Below are 23,742 nucleotides of genomic sequence, written 5' to 3' on the forward strand. Positions count from 1 at the left end.
GTCACAGTTCCTATGATCACTGTTTCATTGCTTTCATGGCTTTATTTTGTTGATTTCGAAAAGTGTATTGGTTTAGCCATGTTTGTTTGTTGTACGGAGTGAGACTGATGGCCTTAATCTAAGTTGTCTTGTGGTTGTTGTTGTTTGACTTGCATCCCACTGGGATTTTTGCACACAAGGTTGGTGTACGGTGATTTTTCTGCAATATTTTGCTGTCTTTTCTTGGATTTTCTGTTTGCACATAGTCACTTTAAGATGTTTTCTTGTTCATGTTTTTTGTTTGTTGCGGTTGCACCCGATTCAAGAGCCGAATGGCTCACAGGGCTATACCTAATAAATGAACTTTGAACTTTGATGGAACTTGGCTGGAAGTGATGGGGCTTGGCAGCCTTGGCTGTCGTTTCGTTGGGTGGAAGGGGGTCCCGCAATCTCTCACTGTGGACTCCCCAAGAGATGGTCGATGCGGAGTGCTCTTTGTCAACGACCGCTGGCAGGCCCCCAAACATCGAAACTTGTGATGACACTGGGTTGAAGGGACGGGTCTTTTTTTTTTGGGGGGGGGGGGTTTAGATCGTGTAAAGATATAAATGTGTCGTTAAACCCGCCACCACTCGACCTTAACGACACATTTATATATTTACGCGATCTAACCCCCCCATAAAAAAAACTCTATTATGGATGATATTGGTCGCGAAAGTCTATGGGTTAAACTGGGTTGAAGATGTTGCTCGCTCGAAAACAAATGCTGGTGGACAATATTAGTCTGCGAAGCCAAGATGGGCAAAATGTGTCATTTATTCGCGCAGACTGACAATGGAGGTGTGCTTTTGTATGCTTTTACAAACTCTGAAAGGGCAATCGACAGGTATTATACTTTAAGGCTAATTTGTGCTGTGGATTCACAGAGGCGAAGGGGCAGAGGGAATTACCGTCCACCCAATCGGGGCTGTAGTCATGGGATGACAACTCTGGATAGCATCATAAAGGAAGCAGAGATTATAATCAGTGATCCTAACACGGAATCAGTCTCTGGTTCGTATGGGATTCGACATGTACAGTCGTTAGTATGGATTTAGTATGGATACAAATCTGGATAATGGGATCATATTCTGTCCATTATCAGATCATACAATATTCTGGTATTACATCACATTTGGCCTGGCATCATTTCGCCTGGCATATTTTTGTTGCCTTGGATATCACTCACTCATGAAATCTATACTCAAGTGAGTAGTTGCATCAATTAATATAGATTCTCAATGTCATGACGTATCCAATTGCACGAATATAAAGTCTGCCAAATGTCCATTTGATTTCTGCAACCAAGAATGGTCTCTAGATCCCCAATTAGAAAACATGCTATCATAATTATATGATGCAGGGAGGGAAGGCGTGGCAATTGTTACACCTCTGCTGGTTAGCAAGAAATGTCACTTTTACTGAAAGTTAATGTCTTGAGATTCAAACTGACTGGATCTAGGTAATTCATAATAAACTTTTTTGGGTTAGATCGCGTTATTTATAAATTTGTCATAACCCTCCACCACCCGACATGGCCAATCAGCAAAAAAGTGTCACGTTGACAAAAGACAAATAGTTCACTACTTTAGCCCACCGGTGTGTTGGATTTAGGTAAGACTGGCCAATTTTGGATCAGATTCTGGGTAGTATGGGGATCAGACTTTTGAGCACTGGTGAGTCGGTTGCTGGCTTGCTACTGCTTACAGCAGAACCCTATTGGATCAGACTGTGGCTCCGAATTGACTGAAAACACTGGCCAATATGGGATTGAGCCTGCCTGTTGTGATCTCGTCTTATTACTGGGTATCATGAAGTAAGACACAAACTACTATCGTACAGTATTCAGACTCAGGATACAACTCTGGTTCGTATGGTTTGTCAGACTAAGGTTAGTATGGGATTTTATCTCAACTTGTAATAACATCCTCCCTGTGTTAATATCATTATACTGGATTGTGTTGTTTACACCAGTTTGTTAACCTTATTGCTGCTGCTAGCATTTTGTTAACGTATAACCTTTATGCTTAAGTAACAATAATGCAAATTGTTCGACTCAGAAATGTCTAAAATAGCCTTCAACATTCTTGATTTTAAGCTTTCGTGGCTGCATGTTTTGGCAATGACCCTCTCGTGTGGTTTAAAGGCCCATCCGTCAGAGTCGTCAACAACACTGCAGAGGCAGCCACACGGTTTGCAGAAGATGTCTTCCGTCAGTTTTTTAAAATTTTTGCCGGACCTCATCTACCTCTTCCGGAAGAGCAATTCCTTTCAATTCCTCAACCGGTTCAGAACAGGATTTAATCTACCGCTTGTTTTTTTGTATCTTCCAATTCTTCCGGAAGAGGTCTACCGTCCGTTCATTTGCAATCTTTCTATTCCGGAAGATAACCAACTTCCGCTTAATCGTGATTTGAAGCTTTTGTAACTGCAGGAATCCATCCTCTTTGGTTCTTTCGGTAAAGTGACGTAGGTAGAAAATTTTAAATAAAACTAAAAATAATAATATATCAGCATACGCTTTGGTTCTTTCGGTAAAGTCACGTGGTTAGAAATAAAATAAAACAAATCACGACGTTTCGATTGCAACACAAGCAATCATCATCAGGTGTGGTTTTCCCATCTGACGATGATGATTGCTTGTGTTGCAATCGAAACGTCGTGATTTGTTTTATTTTATGTCTAACCACGTGACTTTACCGAAAGAACCAAAGCGTATGCTGATATATTATTATTTTTAGTTTTATTTAAATTTTTCTACCTACGTCACTTTACCGAAAGAACCAAAGAGGATGACAACAACACAAGCAATCATCATCAGGTGTGTTTTTCCCATTTGACGATGATGATTGCTTGTGTTGCAATCGAAACGTCGTGAGAATTTTATTGTAATATTATTTTTATTATTATTTTATTATTTCCCTTCTACGTGACTTTACCGAAAGAACCAAGAATATGAATCCCTGCTGTCACGAAAGCTTTAAATCGAAATTTAACGTCCGTTTACTTGCAAACTTTTTCTCTTCCGTAAAACATGGAATACGTCTACCGTCCGTTCACTTGCAATCTTCCTCTTTCGGAAGATAAATACAACGTCCTTTGCAGTCACGAAAACTTCAAATCTAAAAAGGAAACGTCCCTTTTGCTTGCAATCTTTTCGCTCTTCCTATTCCGGAAGACGTCTACCGCCTGTTCACTTGCGACCTTCCGCCTGTGACACTTGCAAGGGGAGCATCTTCCGATTCCGGAAGACTTCTACCGCCCGTTCACTTGTAACGGAAGCATCTTCCTATTCCAGAAAACTTCTACCGCCCGTTCACTTGCAGCGAAAGCTGCTTACTTATTCCGGAAGATATCTACCGCCTGTTCACTTGCAACGGAAGCATCTTCCTATTCCGGAAGACGGCTCGTGCGTGTGAATTTGTTTCAATTCTCTTCCTGTCAGTAAGGACGCCTCCCATTGGTCGACGTGGCGCGTGCGACCAATGGGAGCGCTCCTTGCTGGCTGGTGGCGCCGGGCGGTCTACGTGGCCGTGGAATGATCCGACGCGGCTGCGGCGGCGGCACCAGCAACAGCTGAGATCCCCCCACGCCTCATCATCCTTCTCTTAGTCATCCTCCCTTCCTCCTCCCTTCCTCCTCGTCCTCGTCGTCCCACCACCGCCACGATGATCTCCGTGACCGACACGCAGAGTGAGTCTCCTCCTCGACGTTGGTTGACTGATGCATCAAAGCGCCTCATGTTTGCTCCGCGCGTCAAGGGGCAGTGTCGGAAGACTTTGCTCGGGATGAGTTTCCCGTCAGAGTGCGCGCCCAGTACGAGCAGGGGGGCTGCATAGAGACGATGTCCCACGCCTTTAAAAGTTGCTTTGAAATGTGTTGCGGACGTCATGGGGGGAGGTCAACGCGGTGCTTGGTGGTGGTAGCGTCCGAGCTGTAACTTTAAAGTTGTAATGTTCTTGCTGTGTTGGGTGTTCACCGGAGCGTGCCACGGCCGTGTGTGATGACAACAACAACAAGAAACGCCACCAACAACACAACCACCAGTCGCCACGAAGTGGCTGTGAAGTCACTACGGCGCTTGTGCCAGGCTAGGTGTACCTTGTGTGCGACAGCTCATAGACGCAGCCCTTGAGCGCGTGGAGCTGATGGAGGAAGAGCTGAAAGCTGTCAAGTGTTGAGTAGCAACGCCTAAGCCTCAACAGTCTACTGTAATTAGGTTCTTTCATTGAGAAATTCCGTATTATTATTATTTTACATCCCTGAGCCGGTTGGAAATTGCACGTTCATGTGGTCAAATTCCACAATGATGGCAGATTGTGGGCTCTGTGAATCCGTGCATATGGGTTGACGCAATCTAATGTCATTCACTTCTAGAGTAATGCGATTTAATTACTATCTGTGACATCCATTCTCTTTCATTAGCCCGTGACATTACAAAGGAGCTTCTGCCAAGTAATTATTGCTTTGCTATTACCACTAACAGTCCATTAACGATAGCCTCAAGGTATTAGAGTTAGTGGTAAGATACTGTAATTAAGTTACTTGATTAACAGGTGAACATTCAGGAGAACCAGGATATTCTGATTCGCAAGAATTAACTATGCGCTTTAACGTTATTTAACATATCTCTTTAATATTCTGAGGATTGTATTTATTTATATCTCAATATGGGAATGCCTCAACAGGCGATGAATGGGATACGTCTACATTAACTGGGCTTTCAACTCAGGAATATTCCAGATACCCCAGCAACTGATTTACCATCACACAAAGCGTCATAATATTCCTGTTATTTTAGCATTAAAGAGAATGTCTATTGGGATATTTTCTGTTTCAATATTTCAGAAACCTAAATGTGATATAAGTGTATTCACTGCAGTTCATACCATTCATATATCACATTACTTTTACACGCCTGACATTTTGAAGGCGTGCAAAATAATGCATGGTATTAATGGTATGAATTGCAGTGACTACACGACATACCAGAAAGTATATTTTATCTACATTTTTTATGCCAAGAAAACTCAACCAAATGTAAAACTTTGTCTTTTTTTGCAGAGATTGGGATGGGGTTAACTGGATTTGGGGTGTTTTTCCTCTTCTTCGGGATGATGCTGTTCTTTGACAAAGCACTTCTGGCCATCGGAAATGTAAGTCCAGCCATGCGTTACAAAATTACTTAATGCTGTATTAAATTGATAATGCAATGTATATTATTCCACGTACTGCGTTCCAGCACCATTGCTTGTTATTTTCCGAACTTGTTTAAGTCGTGGATTACAAATGTGTCTTTTCTTCCGTGTAATTGTTCTGCAGATTTTGTTTCTGGCCGGCCTGGCTTTTGTCATTGGCCTGGAGAGGACTTTCCGGTTCTTCTTCCAGAAGCATAAGTTGCGGGCTGCAGCGTTCTTCTTTGGTGGGATTCTGATCGTGCTTGTGGGGTGGCCGATGATCGGTATGGTGCTGGAAATATATGGCTTCTTCCTTCTATTCCGGTAAGAATGAATGTGCTGGAGTTTCAGTGCTCGGGCCAGCATTTAGATCAGTTGTGGTTTATTAATGATATCGCACCTCTGATGAACACGGTTGCATACCTGTCAACCCATACGGTTTACCCGTATTCTTATGCAGGGAAATATCATGGTTAGTTCCATACGGCGTACGGCCGTTTCAATACAGGCTTTGTCGGATGAACGTTGAGATTTATAAGGGCACGGGGGAACCATAAAGTCTGAATTGGTCTGTTATAAGGTAGGCACTGATAAGGGGTTGTCAGGCATGCGGTTGGCTATGTATGGTGTGAAAGAAGTTCAACATACACCCTCTGGGTGAGCGTTATGTAATTTCTTTCTCTGGTTTAATATTATCCAATGGAATGTTCACAGTCGTGTCTGATTGGTGATATATTCTCACTTGCATGTGTTGGTTTTCTTTTTAATTTGCAGAGGATTTTTCCCAATCGTGATTGGATTTATCAGGCGAATTCCAGTTTTGGGGTCCATATTGAATTTACCTGGATTAAGTTCGGTAAGTTGGAACCCAATCTAATATTGTGCTGCTTTTTTATAGGAAAGAAAGAATTCTTGGCTTTGAGTTGTAATCGATGAGGAATTTTCCAGCGTTTACTATTAAACAACATTGCTTTACGAATGAAGTGATGGAACTTGAATTTAATGTTATGTTTCTTCTGTTAAAGTAAATGCATGGAAGTTGTAAAGGTATGTTATCTCTTGTACGTTGAAAATGTTCAACACAACCACATTTGAGAATATCCCATATTTAAAATTATTTAAATGTTCTGTAAGATTCTGTAAATAAAGAATATACCGGTTGCTTAATTATGATTAAATATAGAACGAATTCAAATATCTACGTTATGATCTTTGAACTTGTGCTAGCAAATTCCACATGTGCTGTACTGTATTGGCTGAAACCAGTGCTACGGACACTGATCATATGGCAATGCACAGTAATGCTTTTTCATTTAACAGTATTGGTCCAAATCTGTGCAATACATTTTTTTGTTTCTGCATGAATTGTAATTTTTATTTGCCATGCTTACTGCAATTAGGTGCAATAATAATGTTAAATGTCTGCATTTATAATACACTCAATTTTAATATAGAACTCCTGTTGTCTGTGATAGTGTGCTTTTGAACTTGTATGTCACCTAGAAACATTGGGGAACTCATCTCATGTGTGGAAACTTTGTGCAGCCAAGGGATTACAGTCCTGATAAAGTGTTTCCATTGCCTATTGTCTGATAATTGCAAACCGTTGATTGTGGAAAAGGGCAGGCATTTTACATCCTCTGACTTCACTGATAAGATTTTGCAAGCAAGGGGGTTTGTGAGGAAAAACTTTTCTGTTGTATTTTTGTTGCAGCTGGTGGACAAAATTGGAGAGAGTGACACGATGGTGTGATATGCTTTCCACTAAGAAGGGTCAAAGAACAAGACTACAGCTCTCTGTGCAGTGCGTGAAGATGTTAATGGCATAGCAACACATTTAAAAGAAAGCCCTCCAAACACAGACTGGACACTGGAGGTCTAAACGCATTGTCTGGATAAAAGTGTTTATTATATTGGATCATAAACACTGCATGGAAACACAAACGCCAAGACTTTGTTTTTTGTAATTTATTTTGCTTAATTTTTATAAGACCCCATTTTGAGCTTTTGAAGTGAAATACTGTAATATTAATGCATTACTTGGTCATTAGCTGATTCCAATGATTTAAGAATTAATGTTCTGTTGGCGGTAATATCAAATTATTGTGTTTAATCATGCAAAAATACTTTGATTTGAGTGAGTTGGAATATGTAAACATTTTAACTCCACACAGTCGCATTTATAATGAAGCAAGGTTAAAGGTTTTCAGTAGAAATTCAAGCATGCATCTTATGCTTGATATTTTGAAATTTCTGTAGAAACAGAGGCATTTCAAAGGTTTGATGTATATTTCTACTGCTTAGATTGTACACAAAACACTATCCATGTTGTACGTGGTACAGTGATGTAAAATAAACTCCTTGTTAAGTTCTGTAAGAACTGTTTTATGTCACGTGCTTTAAATATTAGCATTAAAACATCTGTACAATTCTGCAATCTTGCAACTTAAAATACTGTACATCCAAATGTTTCATTGAAACAAAAATAGCAGAAACACGGCCTTTGTTGGTGCTGGTAGGGACACAGACAAATTATAGATTTGAAGTTGACTTTTAGCAATTGAAAGTGTTTTCAAACGTTATTTTTGTAGGCATGTAACGATTTGTCGAGGAAAAAAAAAATTTTGTCCACCGCATTTTACGCACCACTAGAGGCGCTAAATATCATCGCAGTGTTGAATACAATTCGATTCTTGAGCCGAATTGCGGTACTCTTAATTCATCAAATCGTGAGTGGACCAATGGTTACATGCCTCGTCTTCCATAACGTGTCTGCTATGAGCGTGTGGCGCCACTAGGCGGTGCTGTACACTCATCAATGCACTGAGTCAAGGCCTGTATAAAAAGTGTGCTTAATTTTAAACTGACAAATGTTTGTTTCGAGCTTTTACTATGATTTGGAAATGTATATTACACAATATTTAACCCCTAGTTTGTTTGGGGGGTTTTAATTTTAAGCAATTTTTTTTTACGTGTAAACGCAAAAAGAAGTGACAAGGGCGTGTTGATTTTGCCATCAAGAAGAGCTCTCGTCTCTTATCAGTTTTGTAAGGGGCCTTAATCTTCAAACTTGAGACAAGCAAGCGGAATTTGGTTTTGAATTATTTACGAAATGTAAAGGCATACAAACGTTTACATTGAAGGGTGGGCCTTTTGTGCGACATCAGGAATTGTGTACACTTTTTTCCATACAGATGATGAAATCTTGCTGGTTTAACATCGTCTTTAACAAAAAAAACTGCATCAATAGGTGTAAAATAAACGGACAGCACTTATCAGAAAGTGTTTTTTGGTATTTTATAACTCCACGACATCATATTGTAATAATTTGTATTAATTAATTTGTATATTAAAGTGTGTTTTCTGTGGTAATGGTTTCAGATCAGCTTAGTTTATGGTGAAGTTGATAGTTTACAATTCTGAAGTAATCATAAGTTGAGTCATTCAAAGAAATGTGCTCTAATCCCAGCTATTCAGTGCCATTTAAAAAATGATTTTTTTGAAAGTTGTATTAAAGAAATAAAGGATTAAAGATAAATGGTGAAAGTATTAGCCATCCCATTTGCTGACAACTCGCTATTACAACCAGTGGAAATTAACTACAGGAAAATGGTGAAGAGTAAAATCTCAATTTGAGCAAAACAAATGGCATGTACACGTTTGATGAACAAAATTAGATTAATTGATGGTTGGACGTTGCTAGGAAACAGAATATACCTATACATTTTGAAGGCCGATTGCTATTAAAATGATGAAATGTTGAGAGTTACAGCAGTTTTAAAACAAATGCATATGATCATGAAAAGCAACACACCATTGTGCCTGAAGAACGCTTCAATCGGTATATATATTACCTACCATTGATCAATATAAACTACCAAAAATACGGAACAAAGCTGAAAAGTTCACAGAAACACACGAGAGATGCACGTTTGTAGTTAAACGGAGAGACTCAAAGAGGAATGTTGATGAGGCACATCGCTTCAAGGGGTTTATGGCTGATGGACAAGCCTGGTGATAAAATAGTAGCCAATGGGGGAGATATCGCAACGAGATAAACTCTTGTGCCAGAAATGGGATTGTGCCCAGCAGCCTTCATCCAGCAGTGGATAGGTCAAGGCTGATATAGTTTTAAGTGAGAATATGTTTTAACCTGTGAAAGTTTAACAACGCACATGCAGCCAATATGCTGTATGGTCTATTTGTTACAGTATATGGCCTTACGTGCCACTGCTCATGTGCAGCGAGCTGCATTATTGCTTTGTATTGCAGTGCTGTCTGGAGTCTAGTGGGTGTGCTGTAGACATGGCTATATACATCCTCTCGCAGGCATTGTGTGTAAGGTTAATGTATATTATATGCGGTTTATTATGGGAATGTAAGATGCCATCTCTGGTCCATATAGAATGTAGTCTGTAGTCTGTGCCTGGGAGGGCAATCGGACTTGGTTTCTTATTGTGATGATCAGGGGTCATTGTCCATGCCGTGTGTGGAGTTAATTCTCGTCTCACGTGATGCTCGAATGTTGTAAAACACACAGAGCGTGCTCCGAGTTCACAATTTTTATTGTTAAGTAACAACAATAACACCAGTACAGTACACGTTTGAACGAACAATTGTGGTCTCCAGAGCACAGCATAGTTTGTACAACCTTTAACACAAATTTAGTATAACTTGTTTAACTGATGCACAGCATTGAACGACAGGGACGGGGGTGGTAGGTTCTAAAATTTTGATTTAAAGCTTTCGTGACTGCAGGGATTCATATTCTTGGTTCTTTCGGTGAAGTCACGTAGAAGGTGATTGCTTGTGTTGCAGTCGAAACGTCGTGAGAATTTTTAATTGTCATATATTTATATTATTTTATTATTATTTATTATTTCCCTTCTACCGAAAGAACCAAGAATAAGGTTCTAAACCGTTTCTGCAGAAATTAATCTAGGAGCTGAGTTCTTGAGGAATATAGAGATACAAACAAGGTAGCCATGATATGAATGTGTGTGAGTGGAGGAACTGGGTGATTGGGGAACCAGGTGATTGGTAAATTGGGTGATGACGGAGCCGAGTGCTGGAGGAGTTGAGCGATGATGAATCAGGTGATAGGTGTAGCAGGTACTAAGTGAGTTTAGTTGGTGGTAAGAAATGCGATTGGCGGAGTCGTTGGATGGCAAACAGCAAAAAATGTCCACGTAAGAGAATGTCGCTACAACGTAAGCAATATATGTTTAAAAAAAAGACGGCGCATAAAAATAAAAGCACACACGTCACTGACCCATGCCTTCCCGACCTCTTCTGACAACTCACCCCCAACTTCTTGTGCATAGGTTGGACATATGGACGCAGTGGTAACGTCTCACACATTAGTGGCTGTTTGGAAACCGTCACCCTTTGTGTGATGTGCAAATGCGAGCAGTTAGGAGCGTGAATGTTTGCACATTGTCGACACTTCCTTCAAAGAGACATGTGGCAGTGAGGAAATGCAGTCCTGGATTTTTTTGCAAAACTGGGCTTTGAGCAGAGCTGTAAGATCCAGAAGGGATACGCTCTTTTTTTTCTTTCGCAAATGAGCTGCCTATCGCAGGCAACATGTGTCAGTTATCTTACACTGAATAATGGTAATATAACAGGGCCAAAGAGTAACCATAAAACCTCTGTCACTGATGTCGGTAAACCCAATGAAAATGTACTCTAATGTACATTGGCCAGTCGTGGCCAAACGTTATTTCAGAACATGTGGGGGAAAAAAATGTGGCTATCAGTGTGTGTTGCAATGTATTGCCCATGCCACTGCTGGCAGAAGGGCATCCATCCATGGACTAGACTCTAGAGGGAGCTCTAGAGAGCCCCTCTAAGAGGGTATTTGGCCACTCTTCCACATTGGCCACATGTTTACAAAGAGGTGGGAACACCTTCACTTTATACTCGACCGGCCAATCGACTAAGTTTGTTTCACCCGTTTATACTGCCCGGTGGACAGAGGCATGGGAGGAGGTGGAGTGAATTTAAGAAACATGCCGGTTGTTCCAACTGCTATGCTTGGGGATTGAACTACCAACCCCTGGATTGCAAGTCCAGTTTGATAACCATTACACCGTGGCAAACGTGCTCGTATTATATGAGTTGCTGGCAGAGACCACAGGTTTTATACCACAAAGTATTCTCACCCTATGCTCGTGTAGTAAGAAGAAATACAATTATTCTACCATGTAATCTGCGGGGCTTGCCTCTACAATTAAAGGACTGACGATTCTAAAATGTACACAGTATTACTGCTAATGTCAAAACGTTAAATTGTAAACGTCCCAATTCCACACACACAGCAAATAACGTCATCTTGTTATTGCCAAAAATACACAGGAACTTTCAATGGATCCTTTAGACTCCTTTCACAATTTGATTATAGATATATGTATTTTGGGGACATCAATCTTACACATTGTATTAAACATGCCTGCTCGGCTTTTCTGACGGATCTCAATGTGCACGTTCTGTTCACGGTGGTCACCTTATGGCTCATTGGGTGTGCGCCAGTGCTCCAGCGCCTTGGCCAAACCCAACGCCTTTGGGTCCAAAGTATTTTGCATAGCAGCCTGAAAAATAAACGCGAGTACGTTACTTTGAGTGTGTGTGTATGTGGTGGGGAGCGGTGGTGCAACGCTTTGCGTGCTGCGCTATGAACCCGGCGATCTGAGTTCCATTCCCGCTCACGGCCAACACCGGTGACCATTATCTGAACTGGTCTTGGGCCTCCCCTAGGTCGACTCAGCCTCAAATGAGTACCTTGTGCGGTGTGTAAAAACATTGCAAGTAGGAAGACAAAGGCGGCCGGGCGTGTTGCTGGCCACCCACCCCCTCGTGTGCCGTGCCTGCCTTCATAGGTGCTCGCTAACAGCACTTGCCCCAACAGCCTGTTGAGGCTATACGGGTGATCTTTGTCTTTGTTTTGATACATAATTTAATTTCATCAATACTAGCCATATGAGCAGTGGTGGTGCTCGGCATAAACAAACTCAGCAAGCGCTTAGGGTCCCAAACAGCTGAAGGGTCCCCAGAATCAGAAAGCTAATTAATCTCTATCTTGTTTGTATCTCCCTTCTCTAATCTCAATACATACAGTATACAGTGTCTCTTGTCTGTATCTCTTAGGTCAGATAACTTTAAGTTGATAAATCAAAAAAGGGGGCACCTCCAAAAACAATGTCTGCTTAGGACCCACAATGGACCAGTATCAAAGGTCCCCCGTGTAGCCTGTACAGACTGTTGGGGCAAGTGCTGTTAGCGAGTAGCACCTGTGAAGAAGGCGGGAATGGCACACGAGGGGGTTAGGTGGCCAGCAACCATGCCCGGCCGCCTTCGTCTCCCCAGTGGTGATGTTTACGCACTGCACCAGGTACTTATTTTAGGCTGAGTTGACCTAGGGGAGGCCCAGGACCGGTTCTGATAATCGTTACTGGTGTTGGCAGCGCAGTGCTTGCCGCTACACTACTGCACCCTCCCGCAGAGGGCCAGCATCAAATATCCTTCTGACAGCCTTGACAGACTTTTGGAGCAAGTACTGTTAGCGAGCACCTATGAAGGCACTGTGGCATATGCACATAGACAACATGAGGTGTCAATCAACTGCTGGATGAAGTCCTGTCCATGTCATGTCAGACGTGGCAATGGTTTGTGATGCTTTGTGAAGGGGAGGCCAGGAAAAACCAGTTCAAATATCACTCGCCACTTCTGCAGCTGGGACTTGAACTCATGTTTACAGGTTAAAAGCATATGTGTACTAACCGCTGTGTCACTTACTCCTCCCCTGCACATACACAGCATATTTACACATACACACAAAAATGCAATAATGCACATAGAGCCAAAATAAGGCAATTCTACGATAAATAGTGTTCAATTTGAATGCTCGAGAAAGCTCGTATTAACATTGGAGTTACCTTGGAGATCCACCGAGAAACCGTTCACCGTATTGTAATTATATGCTGCGCATCAAAATTCTGGTGCAATAATTGTACCTTTACAATAGAGCTCTCCATCACGGTCAGTGACAGTGGTAGATTCCAGGCCCTTGCCACATTTGGCACAGCGGAAGCAGCTCTTGTGCCAAGGCTGGGGAAACAATGCATGGGGGAGGGGGGGGAGGGGAATAGTGTGTGCACGTGGAAGCAGAAACGATGCATGGGGGGAAAACATATAGTGTGTGCACGTGGAAGCAGAAACGATGCATGGGGGGAAAACATATAGTGTGTGCACGCGGAAGCAGAAACGATGCATGGGGGGAAAACATATAGTGTGTGCACGTGGAAGCAGAAACGATGCATGGGGGGAAAACATATAGTGTGTGCACGTGGAAGCAGAAACAATGCATGGGGGGGGAATAGTGTGTGCACGTGGAAGCAGAAACGATGCATTGGCACGCACTCATTCACACATCATTGCTGATCGAAGTGCATAGTCAACTTTTAATTATCCGGGGTTAATGGGGAGACGGGTCGAGCAGATAAGCGAGATTCACAACATAAATATTATACCGAAGGAAATATTTTGTGTTTGTTACCTATGGATGGGGGTGAAGATATAGAATGTGGTGGTATGTGCTATAATTATTTCTTAAAGTATTCCGTTTACCTGCCGACTAGTTTGTGGCCATATGTGCCCTCAGTCGGAAGAGAGGATCCACAAAATAATTAATCCAGTGTGCGCGTACAATTATAACTTTTTGTTGTTTTTGCAAGTATGGTTAATCTATTCATAATCAACGTTTTTGGGTTAGATCGCGTTATTTATGGTTAATTTGCCATTCGAACAATCCAGCTATGGATAAATATAGAGTTGACTGTACTGTTCTATGTCTCCACATATAAGCGACGAAAATAATCATTCCAAAAATATATTGGCTTTCCGGACCAACATTAAGCTGCATTTCTTTAGATAAAACCACCTCTCAACCCGGTTTCAATGTTCTGGGTCTCATCAGCAGTCAGACCTGTTAAACAAATGCTTCTGGATTAACATACATCATTGGCAAGACCACTCCATATACATTTACGGGACCTGGGGAAAAATACAAATAAATTAAGTGGAAAATTTTTAATCAGGCAGGGCCCACCTTTCCGGCGCCCACGATTTTCTCTGCGGCGTAGACGGCCTTTGTGCATCGGGAGCAGGCGTCTGCCGCCCCGCCAAACCGCTGGGCCAGCTTATTCACGGACGCTCCTCCCTGGCGCTTGGCCCTGTTGCTGCTGCTGCTGATGCCATCAGTCGCCGTGCCACAGCGCGCACAATTAGGCCACGCGAGAGGGAGGCTGCGCTTTCGCTCTCTCTCTCTCTCTCCTCCTGTATTGCCGAGCTCAGGAGAATTTGAGATTACTTGCGTTAATTGGATGAACGCCAAACAGCAGCATACCGAAATCGCATTCTGTTGCTTGTGTAAATAATTGGAAAATGTTGGCTTTACTGCTCCGCGTGTCAGTGGCTGTGCATGCACTTTGTTTAAAATAGTGAATAAAGGGGTCAAACATTTTTTACATTAAATTTGGTATAAAGGATATAGAAGTTGGCATTAAATTACTAATTAAAGTCAAAATCAGCTCAAGGATTTTTTAACACACACCAACCACCTATTATTCAAATGAATGCTTGTTTGACATGTATTCAATTCCTCAGAAAACAAGCTTAAAGATTCAGGAAGGCTTTCCTGTGTGAAGGGCATTTTATTATTATTTGAGGGCATACACCGTAGCGACATTATTACACTGAGAGATTCCACTAAATGTAATTGTGGCAGGAAATGATTAATTTTTTTAGTCGTAATGTTTACAAAGGTTCAACCTACACACACATTTCTTTTAAGCAATTTTATAAAGGATGCACAGCTGAGATGTAACCATTTACTGTTTCATCAGGCATCCCATTATAGCGTATTACCATCGTGAAATGAAATTTTCCTTTTAAAATGTACACAAAGCATTGCAAGTGCACATTCGCTGAATAGTTTGCAAAATGTCACAATAAAGATGCGATTTATTATTCTTACATATGTTTATTGTGTCTTAATGGGTCTGCTTTCATCTCCTGGTTTAATAAAGGATACTATATATTTATTGAGCAGTTTTAATGTCATAACCACTCAATAAGTATGTATTTCTAGCGGCATGGGTACGGTGGGACAGTGGTTAGCGCACTGCTCTACAATTCCAGCAACTCATTTAGATTCCCGCTCATAACCAATAACAGAGGCCAATATTTGAATCGGTCCTGGGCCTCCCCCAGGTCGACTCAGCCTTAAATGAGTACCTGACGCAGTGTGAAAACTACCACACCGGGGGAGACAAATGCGTTGGTGTTGAGCATTCAAAACGCGAACAGCACTTGCCCCAAGTTTCTTAAAAGGAGGATTTTTCAAATGGGTATATCTAGGGCAATGTTTTTGAGCAGGACAGTGAGGAGGTGATGGAGGAGGGGGTCGTACCTATGTGCCATGACGCCACCGCCATCCATGCTGAGGGCACCAGCGCCCTGGCCAAAGCCGTATCCCTTGGGGCCATACTTGCGAGAGTAGCAGGGCTGGCAGTAGATCTCATCGCCGTGCACAGTCACCGTTGATGTCTCCAGGGCTTTGTGACACACCACTGCCAGGGCACGCAGGATCAATGATTCAGAATATGTATTTGCACTGGAAGAATTCGATGAGCTCTTTTTCACAGACGTCGAGATTCACATGCTATGAGAGTTACCAACCCACCACCCCTTGACATCAGGCTGCAGGGCACCCTCTTTCCAGGGTCTGCTGTGTATGTGTGGCCCTCCAGTTTCGTGTGGTCATGGTCTATTGTTGTCGTTTTGCTGCCTTGCCCAAACTTACATTTGGTCTTGACAACCAAAATAACAAGAAGATCCATTTTTCTAGAATTCAGTAAAAAAAACCCCTCAATATTTCAAGAGCCGCAATGAATGTGAAAACGAGACGGTTGTCCTTCATATATAACGTCAAGAAGTGGTCCTTAAAGAGCCGCATGCGGTTCCGGAGCCGCAGGTCGCTGACCCTTGGTCTTGACAAATGTGCAGGAATTTATTTACTACTGCAATTTGTATGTCCATGCTTTATTGATATGTATTTAATTATTCACGTTTTAGCGAACTACTTAAATTCTTCTCGAGATGACTCTTGTATCATGGGACCTCCATTTCCAGTATCAAAGTATAAGAATAGGTTTTACCCTTTCTGGCGAATAAACAGGTGTTAAGATGTTAAAAAACCAAAATTAAACCTTTTTGCAAGGAATCATGTTTGCATTTACCACAGATACTTGTGGTGAACATGCAAACAAAAAACATGCTCTGGTAGTGTATGAATTGTCTTTGAAACTCATTGGTCCACACCAGAGACAGCTTTCTTTAGAGCCAAACCTCAAAAAGTGGTTGCCAGAAAGGATACAACCTATTCTTATATTACTCTTGCATCCTTTATTGTATTTTTGTTGACGTGACTTGCTGACCTGCCCCTACTGGGCATCTGCAAAACCGAGCTTCGTAGCTTTTAAAGTTTTCGTGACTGCAGGAATTAATATTCTTGGTTCTTTCGGTAAAGTCACGTAGATAGAAAAGAAAAATATTGAAATAAAATTAAAATAACAAATAAAAAATACTAATAATCAGTAAAAAAAATAAAAGCAGAAAACCCACGACGTTTCAATCGCAACAAAAGGGGTCTTCATCATGATGAAAACCGCATTATGATGAAGACTGCTTGTGTTGCGATCGAAACGTCGTGGGTTTTTTACTTTTATTTATGTATGTTTAATTGCATTTTTTATTTTTCGAAAGAACCAGGAATATAAGCTTCGTAGCTAACTAGAGCCCTCTAAGATGAGTAAAGATTTAGTGTGTATATGTCTCAATTACTGCATATCTTGTGCAGTCCCGTGTGTATTACGGTTGCTCTGTGCGTTATTTGACATTACGTCTGATGTAGTGCTCCCAAGAAATGAATTGTTCCTGAAGGTTCGAGCACGTGGAGCGAAATGTCGGGCATCGTGCCAAAAAAACACGCGGCACAACCCGAAAACCCCATTGGTTAAATGAACTGGATTACAATTCACACCAGTTTTCAGAATGTTAACATTTGCAAAATCTCATGCTAATTGGTAGACAGGTTAAATGACACGATGTATCGTTAAATATTAATTGTTACGCCAGTTATACATTGGATCACGTGTGTAAGAATCGATGTTTTTAAATGTATATATGTTGTACTTAAGCCTTAAGGTAACCATGTCTGTACTATACTTATTAGTCATCAATCAAATTTCGATTTAAAGCTTTCGTGACTGCAGGGATTCATCTTCTTCTGAATGATTCAGACGCTGTCTTTCCGACAAACCTGTTCTTCACCTGAGAACGGCTGCTTGCGTTGTGGCCGAAACGTCGTGAGAATTGTATTTTATTATGTTTTATTTTTATTATTTTATTATTTCCCTTCTACGTGACTTTACCGAAAAAACCAAGAAGAATCATCAATCTGATACCACCTTGGCATCTCAACGTTTACAAAGTCACCCTGCAGAATGCAAGCCGCCATCAATGGACAGGACCACATTCACCAGGCAGTACAGCTGCCAGCATGTGGAGTTGCGGATGCAGATTGATGCTGAAGATGACCCCCTCTTTAAAGGGAGGCTGCAGTCATGCACTAATAATCAATACATGTTTACATTTATATGATGGGCATGTCAAAATGTCTTCTGGCGTGCCACTGAGGGCCTAATTTCTCACTCGATATTTTCCAGAACCCTGCTTAGGCTGGCTTGGAGTAAGCATTATCGGCGTAAGGGACTACCACTAGAGTACGAGGTATGCCTATGCATAGTATGCCTACATTTATTGTACCCTATATTCCAATACACCTATGACCAGAATCCTAGGATTATAGGGTACAATGAGGAGGAAACAAGGAGTAAAGGATGTGGCATGCCAAAATAATTCCCGGACCAGAGTTCCGGACTGCTCCAGCTGATATTGAGCAGTGGTGCCGCTAATTTTCACCGTGGGTGGCTCAGGCGTTGCTACTCACAGCACTGGAAGCAGGGGCGGTGGTAGCTGCGCCCATCGCACTGCACCTCCTCCGCGTGGAACACCACCTTGCCACACGTACCGCAGTGAGCGCCTCCTCCCCATTGCGACATCGTGCCCCAGGAGGAATCTGCCCACACAGGTCCCAGGGTCAGTCAATCCACAAGATGGTGGAGTTTAACACGGTAGGCTTTCGCGACCAATATTATTCATAATCAACGTTTTTGGGTTTAGATCGCGTTATTTATAAATGTGTCGTAACCCTCCACCACCCGACACGGCTAATCAGCAAAAAAGTGTCACGTTGACAAAAGACAAATAGTTCACTGCTTTAGCCCACCGGTGTGTTGAAGGGTGAAACCACAACATTGGTGGAGGGTGGCATGAACGTGGAGGGTACACAAGGGGTGGTTGTGGGATGCACGGAGCACAGAGTGGGCAACAGACGGCGAGGGAGAGATAGTTGTTATTCTCCGCACAGCTTTATCGGCTTTACAACTTCCAGAAAATCTTTTGGAAGTGTTGGTCCCATTTTCTTACTTAGAACAATTACAATAGCTAGTGTCAAAATATTAGTATGTGTGTATGGTGAACTTCTTTCGTACCGTACGTAGCCAACCGTGCTCATCGGAGGTGCTGATATTTGATTTTTTACCTCTGAAGACGCGACTTACAAACGATAATTGAAGTTATTCATGGCCGTGTGAAAATATTTGCTAGAATACGACTGCGTAGGTTATCACAGTTGCGCTATACAGCTCTCCGATGTGTTTTCTGGTTGTCCTGTGTGCTCGGCATGCTGTCCTATGCTGGAACTGGGTAGTTTTGTTTCACGTCGGACATCATGCAGAACAACATGCGATGCAACCCAAAAATACGTTGGAGAGTTATACGCCACAACTGTGAAAACCTAGAGTTCTGTTCAAGCGTATCTTTCTCAAGGTCATGACTAACTTCCCCGATGGTGTTTATGAGTCACATTTTGCCAAATAGCATCAAATAATAATGAGCAACATTCATCGAAGAATTCTCACATTGCCTATAGGAATGCTTAACATGGCTTCCAAGGAACTTGATTACATTTTTAAAATATCAATATGCTTACTGTATTATATGTTGTTTACCGTATGTGCTTTTAAGTTTTACATGCATTACAAATTTGGCATTTGGGCCACAAAAATAACGTTAGCATTTCAATATATTAATTCTTAACTCAAAGATCTATAAAAAATGTGTTGTCAAACTGCCCAATTAATTACCACTGCATCATATAATAGCAGTAGGAGAACGTTTTAATTATTCAACAGCATCATAACACACCCGAGGTCATTGTGACACCAACGCAAAAATTAAACGATAAGCAATAAAAAAAAACCGAGTCTTCTTTACAATATATAGTATCTGTTTTTTCATTACAATGAAATACAGCTCTCTTTATAACTGTCACATTTACATATAAATTGATCTCTGGTAGTAATAAAAAAGCGAGTGCACAAGCCACGCATTACCGAACTGTACCAAGGGAATAGTTTTCATATTTTTTGGCGGCGTCATAAAATTACTTATGTAGAAGAGAGCATGTTTGAGATTACTGCAACCATTCCTAAACAACACACATTTTATCAGCATAATGATTTCCATCTCATACTGTGTTCAACAGATAACTCTATAGGTGTTTACTTTGATTTCAATTGTAACATCTGCAGAATATGTTTAAGCATAACGATTTCCATCTCATACAATGTTCAACTGATACATCTATAGTTTTTTTTTTTACTTTCATTTCAATTGTAACATCTGCAAAATATTTTTTTAAACGAGAATGTTATAAGAATTTAGACTTTTTCCTGGTCTTCTATTAATTGGTGAATTTAAAAGCATTTAGAGTTTTGTACAATTACAAGAGTTTTTTCTTGGTGATGTAATACACACATAGCTAGCTGATAAATACAAACTGTGCAATACCCAGTTTACAAAAACATCTTGATTTTAGACCCAATTTAAAATGTATGAATTTTATATTGGGTCTAACTGAAGCCCACATCCCAGTCTCATCGAGTAATTTTCCTTATTGTGCAAAGACAATTAATGAAGGCAGCTGCTAACACAAAGTGTATGAACTCAACCACTCGCCATGACTCAAAGGCATTAATATACACACGTAGTGCATCGGTACATAAGACACCTTAAGCACATCCAGTACTGTAGATGGAATGATGTTATTTTTTGCCAGAGCCCATTAAGACACCAAATCTCTGATTGTGTCAAAAGGAGACCTGGGTGATAAAAGCAAACCAGTGCAAAGTCGGTATATAAAAATGAATTACAAGATTTACAAAAACACTAAAAATGTCAAATAGTCACACAGTGAACCCATAAATTGGATGTTTTGTTCAATACGAACATTGCACAAAGGGAATACGAACACTTAATCAATAAAACAGACGAGGTAGAAGCATCCATCAAAAGCATTTACATTCAAATTGTCCAAGCACTTGTTTCCCCTTTAAATTGGACTTCCGTGAATGATGTACAACCAATGCAAACCAGCCATTGGTTTTGGACAGTGTTTAGTATATAATTAATATATATTATACTGGTAGGAACCTCCTGGTTACACCAGCCCACAGGGGATTATTGTGCCCGTCGTGCAGGGAGGGGCTGGGTGGGGAGGGGAGGGTGGGGAGGGGCTGGATGGAGAGGGTGGGGAGGGGCTGGGTGGGGAGGGTGGGGCTGGGTGGGGAGGGAGGGGCTGGTCACCCCGTGGTACCCTTGTAAAACTCAACGTTTAACCTACTCACGCCGGCTTGTGCCCACCCTCACAGTCGGGCATATTTGCGGAATACACCACGCCGCAGTTGACCCTGGCCATTGACCGAGCAACCCAACGTTCCTACCAGCTCCCTCCGCAGGAATGTGTTTATTGGCAGCAGCTGTTTAAAGCCTTGTAGTGCCAGGATATTACTAATGGGTCTTGGGTGTGAGGATGTGATGAAAAATAATTGTCATTCCCTTTGTAAATCCACAATGCTGAACTAAGGCCTCACCACACCGTGCCAGTCATGGGTTGTTGTTAGCCCAAAGTTCACCACGCTGGTCCATGCAGGTGGCTGAAGGATTGTCCCAGGACGGGTTAAGATAGCACCACTGATGTTAGCCATGGCTATGAATCGAACTCTTCTCGATTTCCCATTCTATTCCTCTTCCTTCCCCTTGCCCCTCCACTCCTTCCCGTCCCTCCCCTACCCTTTTGTGATCCCCAAGTACCCTCTATCGCCGTCACTCATTCATCAATCCTTGGATATCCCTGCCATAGACCATTCTGTCACCGTTGTGTAAGCTATGTCAAGCGTCTCCAGTGAAAGCACTCTATAAATATACATGAGATTAGATTTTGGGAGAGGTCATGTATATACGTCATTGTTTCTAACTATTACCCTCCACCACCCGACAGAGCCAATTCAATCAAGTTTTATCACGTGGGCAAACGTGCCAATTGATTTTTTACAGCAAACCGGAATGTTGAAAAGCAAGCAATAATGTTTTTATTTTGTCTCTTTCGCTGGAAATTGCATCCAACATCATCAGGAGTGAACAAAAGCTCAGCTCCCCCCGTGAGAGCTGAACATTTATAACGGTGTGCATTGAGCCAAGAACCCTTTCTGCATGATACACCATTGCAATGTGGCCAGCGGTGTTTTTTTTCCCGGCTCACTGCGTGCCATGAACACGGCAACCTGAGTTTGACTCCCAGCCACGGCTAGCATCAGTAGCGAGTGACATCTCCACCGGTCCTGAATGCTTGACCCCACTTCACCAACCTGAACTGACCAGCATAGTGAAGTATAGTCAAACAACCCTCCTAACCGACACTGTGTGGGGAAACCTTCATCCAGCAATGAGAAGGAACAAAGGAACTCTGCATAAATTAAACATCGCATTGTTTATATTCTTGGTTCTTTCGGTAAAGTCACGTAGAAGGGTAATAATAAAATAATATACATATAAAACAAATAATAAAATAATATAAATATAAAACAATACAAATTATCACGTTTCGACTGCAACACAAGCAATCATCGTCAGGTGAGCAATCATCATCAGGTGATGATTGCTTGTGTTGCAGTCGAAACGTCGTGAGAATTTTTATTGTTTCATATTTATATTATTTTATTATTTCCCTTCTACGTGACTTTACCGAAAGAACCAAGAATATGAATCCCTGCAGTCACGAAAGCTTTAAATCAAAATTAAAAAATCGCATTGTTTCTTAAGTGAGATGTGCCAGTATGCACTCAATGCATTAATTTTTTTAATTAAATCCTCAGGCATTTTATAATAATGGGCACCGATTTTGCATATCTTACTGAGGGCGGTATCATTAAAATGTTGCATCACGCTTAATGTACTTTGCGAAATATGTACATTTTGCGGGAATATAAAGTGTATGTTTAGGCCATTTAGGTTTAATATTCCTGCATTTTGACAGAGAGAATGAAATTACAAAAAACCCATCAAGAGTGCTATTACAAGTAAACCATCAAGAGTACTACGAATTAAAAACAGAACCTTGAAATACAACACAAAAACTTGGAGTTAACACGACACAACCTGGAGAAATGTGATCAAACATCGAAGATCTAGTTGATATCTGGCATAAAAATGAAGTACAACCTTTGGTCGAGACAATTTTATCAAACACGGCATACACCAAGAAGAAGAACATTGCAGTAATGAGTTACATATGAAACAAAATCCTGGATGAACCTCCCTTAAAATTCACGATGTGCGTACATCACAAAAATCACGGTATATGCACGTACGGTATTGCAATAACGAACTGCATTGCACGTGAGTTTGAGCGGTGGCGCATTGGTTAGCGCACTGCGCGATGAAACTCAGAGACTCGAGCTCGACTCCGCAGCTCACAGAGGAAGCGAGTGATATCTGACCTGGTTCTGGGCTCGCACTGACAAGTGTGGTGAAGTATGGTCAAACAAGGAAGGCTGTCATCCAGCAGTGGATTGACACAGGGACGAAACGTCCATCATACGCACGTATAACAGCACACGGATAATATACTTAAACATGATACGAATGACGATTGTATAATAAATGCACCATTCACGCTTAAATTGAATCACATAACGGTGACCGTGAACGTCATTCACATTACATAATTAATTTGGATGCATCACGTGAAATACATTTGTACGTACATATAATACTATTCAGCTATACTTCGTTATATTTGCAGCGCATTAATACTATCGGAGGATATAATAGATTGCGGTGGCATTACTCTTCAGCCAAAACTATACTTGAACAGACGAATTGTTTTTTTTAAATGGTGTTATTAAACACATGCAACACCGAATTAAACCACAATGGTAGTTCTTTAGAACGTGTTATTCAAAAGCGATTCTAAGGCGACACCAATGAATGTACTCACGTGCAGTCGGCTAAAGTAGGCGAAGCA

The 23,742-nt window shown here is 41.4% G+C and overlaps 2 protein-coding genes across 3 annotated transcripts; one reads left to right on the plus strand and one right to left on the minus strand.

Moving 5' to 3' along the window:
- The first annotated feature begins 3,499 nt into the window (after positions 1 to 3,499).
- On the plus strand, positions 3,500 to 8,502 carry GOLT1B (golgi transport 1B). Of its 2 annotated transcripts, none has more exons than XM_078859066.1 (5): positions 3,500 to 3,711; positions 5,083 to 5,174; positions 5,341 to 5,519; positions 5,970 to 6,051; positions 6,910 to 8,502. In XM_078859066.1, exons 1-5 carry the CDS (start codon positions 3,687 to 3,689, stop codon positions 6,946 to 6,948), a joined length of 417 nt encoding a protein of 138 aa, XP_078715192.1. In that variant the 5' UTR covers positions 3,500 to 3,686; the 3' UTR covers positions 6,949 to 8,502. The 2 variants fall into 2 exon arrangements, with proteins under 2 accessions (XP_078715192.1, XP_078715193.1); XM_078859067.1 differs by lacking the exon at positions 3,500 to 3,711 and adding an exon at positions 4,015 to 4,229.
- Positions 8,503 to 11,331: 2,829 nt separating this feature from the next.
- On the minus strand, positions 11,332 to 18,388 carry LOC144933737 (cysteine and glycine-rich protein 2-like). Its single transcript, XM_078858808.1, has 5 exons — positions 18,265 to 18,388; positions 15,664 to 15,823; positions 14,302 to 14,440; positions 13,208 to 13,301; positions 11,332 to 11,785 (listed from the first exon to the last, which is right to left on the minus strand). Exons 1-5 carry the CDS (start codon positions 18,374 to 18,376, stop codon positions 11,709 to 11,711), a joined length of 582 nt encoding a protein of 193 aa, XP_078714934.1. The 5' UTR covers positions 18,377 to 18,388; the 3' UTR covers positions 11,332 to 11,708.
- Between the last annotated feature and the right edge of the window lie 5,354 nt (positions 18,389 to 23,742).

The sequence above is a fragment of the Lampetra fluviatilis genome, chromosome 8 (genome assembly GCF_964198595.1).
Source record: "Lampetra fluviatilis chromosome 8, kcLamFluv1.1, whole genome shotgun sequence".
In the NCBI taxonomy this organism is placed as follows: Eukaryota; Metazoa; Chordata; class Hyperoartia; order Petromyzontiformes; family Petromyzontidae; genus Lampetra; species Lampetra fluviatilis.

Bases quoted from the DNA above. Each gene is read 5' to 3' on its own strand.
- LOC144933737 (XM_078858808.1), bottom strand. From the start codon at position 18,376: ATGTCGCAATGGGGAGGAGGCGCTCACTGCGGTACGTGTGGCAAGGTG. The intron at 14,441-15,663 runs GTACGACCCCCT...TGATGGCATCAG, and splicing joins GGTGGCGTCATGGCACATAG to CAGCAGCAGCAACAGGGCCA. The intron at 13,302-14,301 runs GTGGGCCCTGCC...TTGTTTCCCCAG, and splicing joins AAATCGTGGGCGCCGGAAAG to CCTTGGCACAAGAGCTGCTT.
- GOLT1B (XM_078859066.1), top strand. From the start codon at position 3,687: ATGATCTCCGTGACCGACACGCAGA. The intron at 5,175-5,340 runs GTAAGTCCAGCC...ATTGTTCTGCAG, and splicing joins CACTTCTGGCCATCGGAAAT to ATTTTGTTTCTGGCCGGCCT. The intron at 6,052-6,909 runs GTAAGTTGGAAC...TTTTTGTTGCAG, and splicing joins ATTTACCTGGATTAAGTTCG to CTGGTGGACAAAATTGGAGA.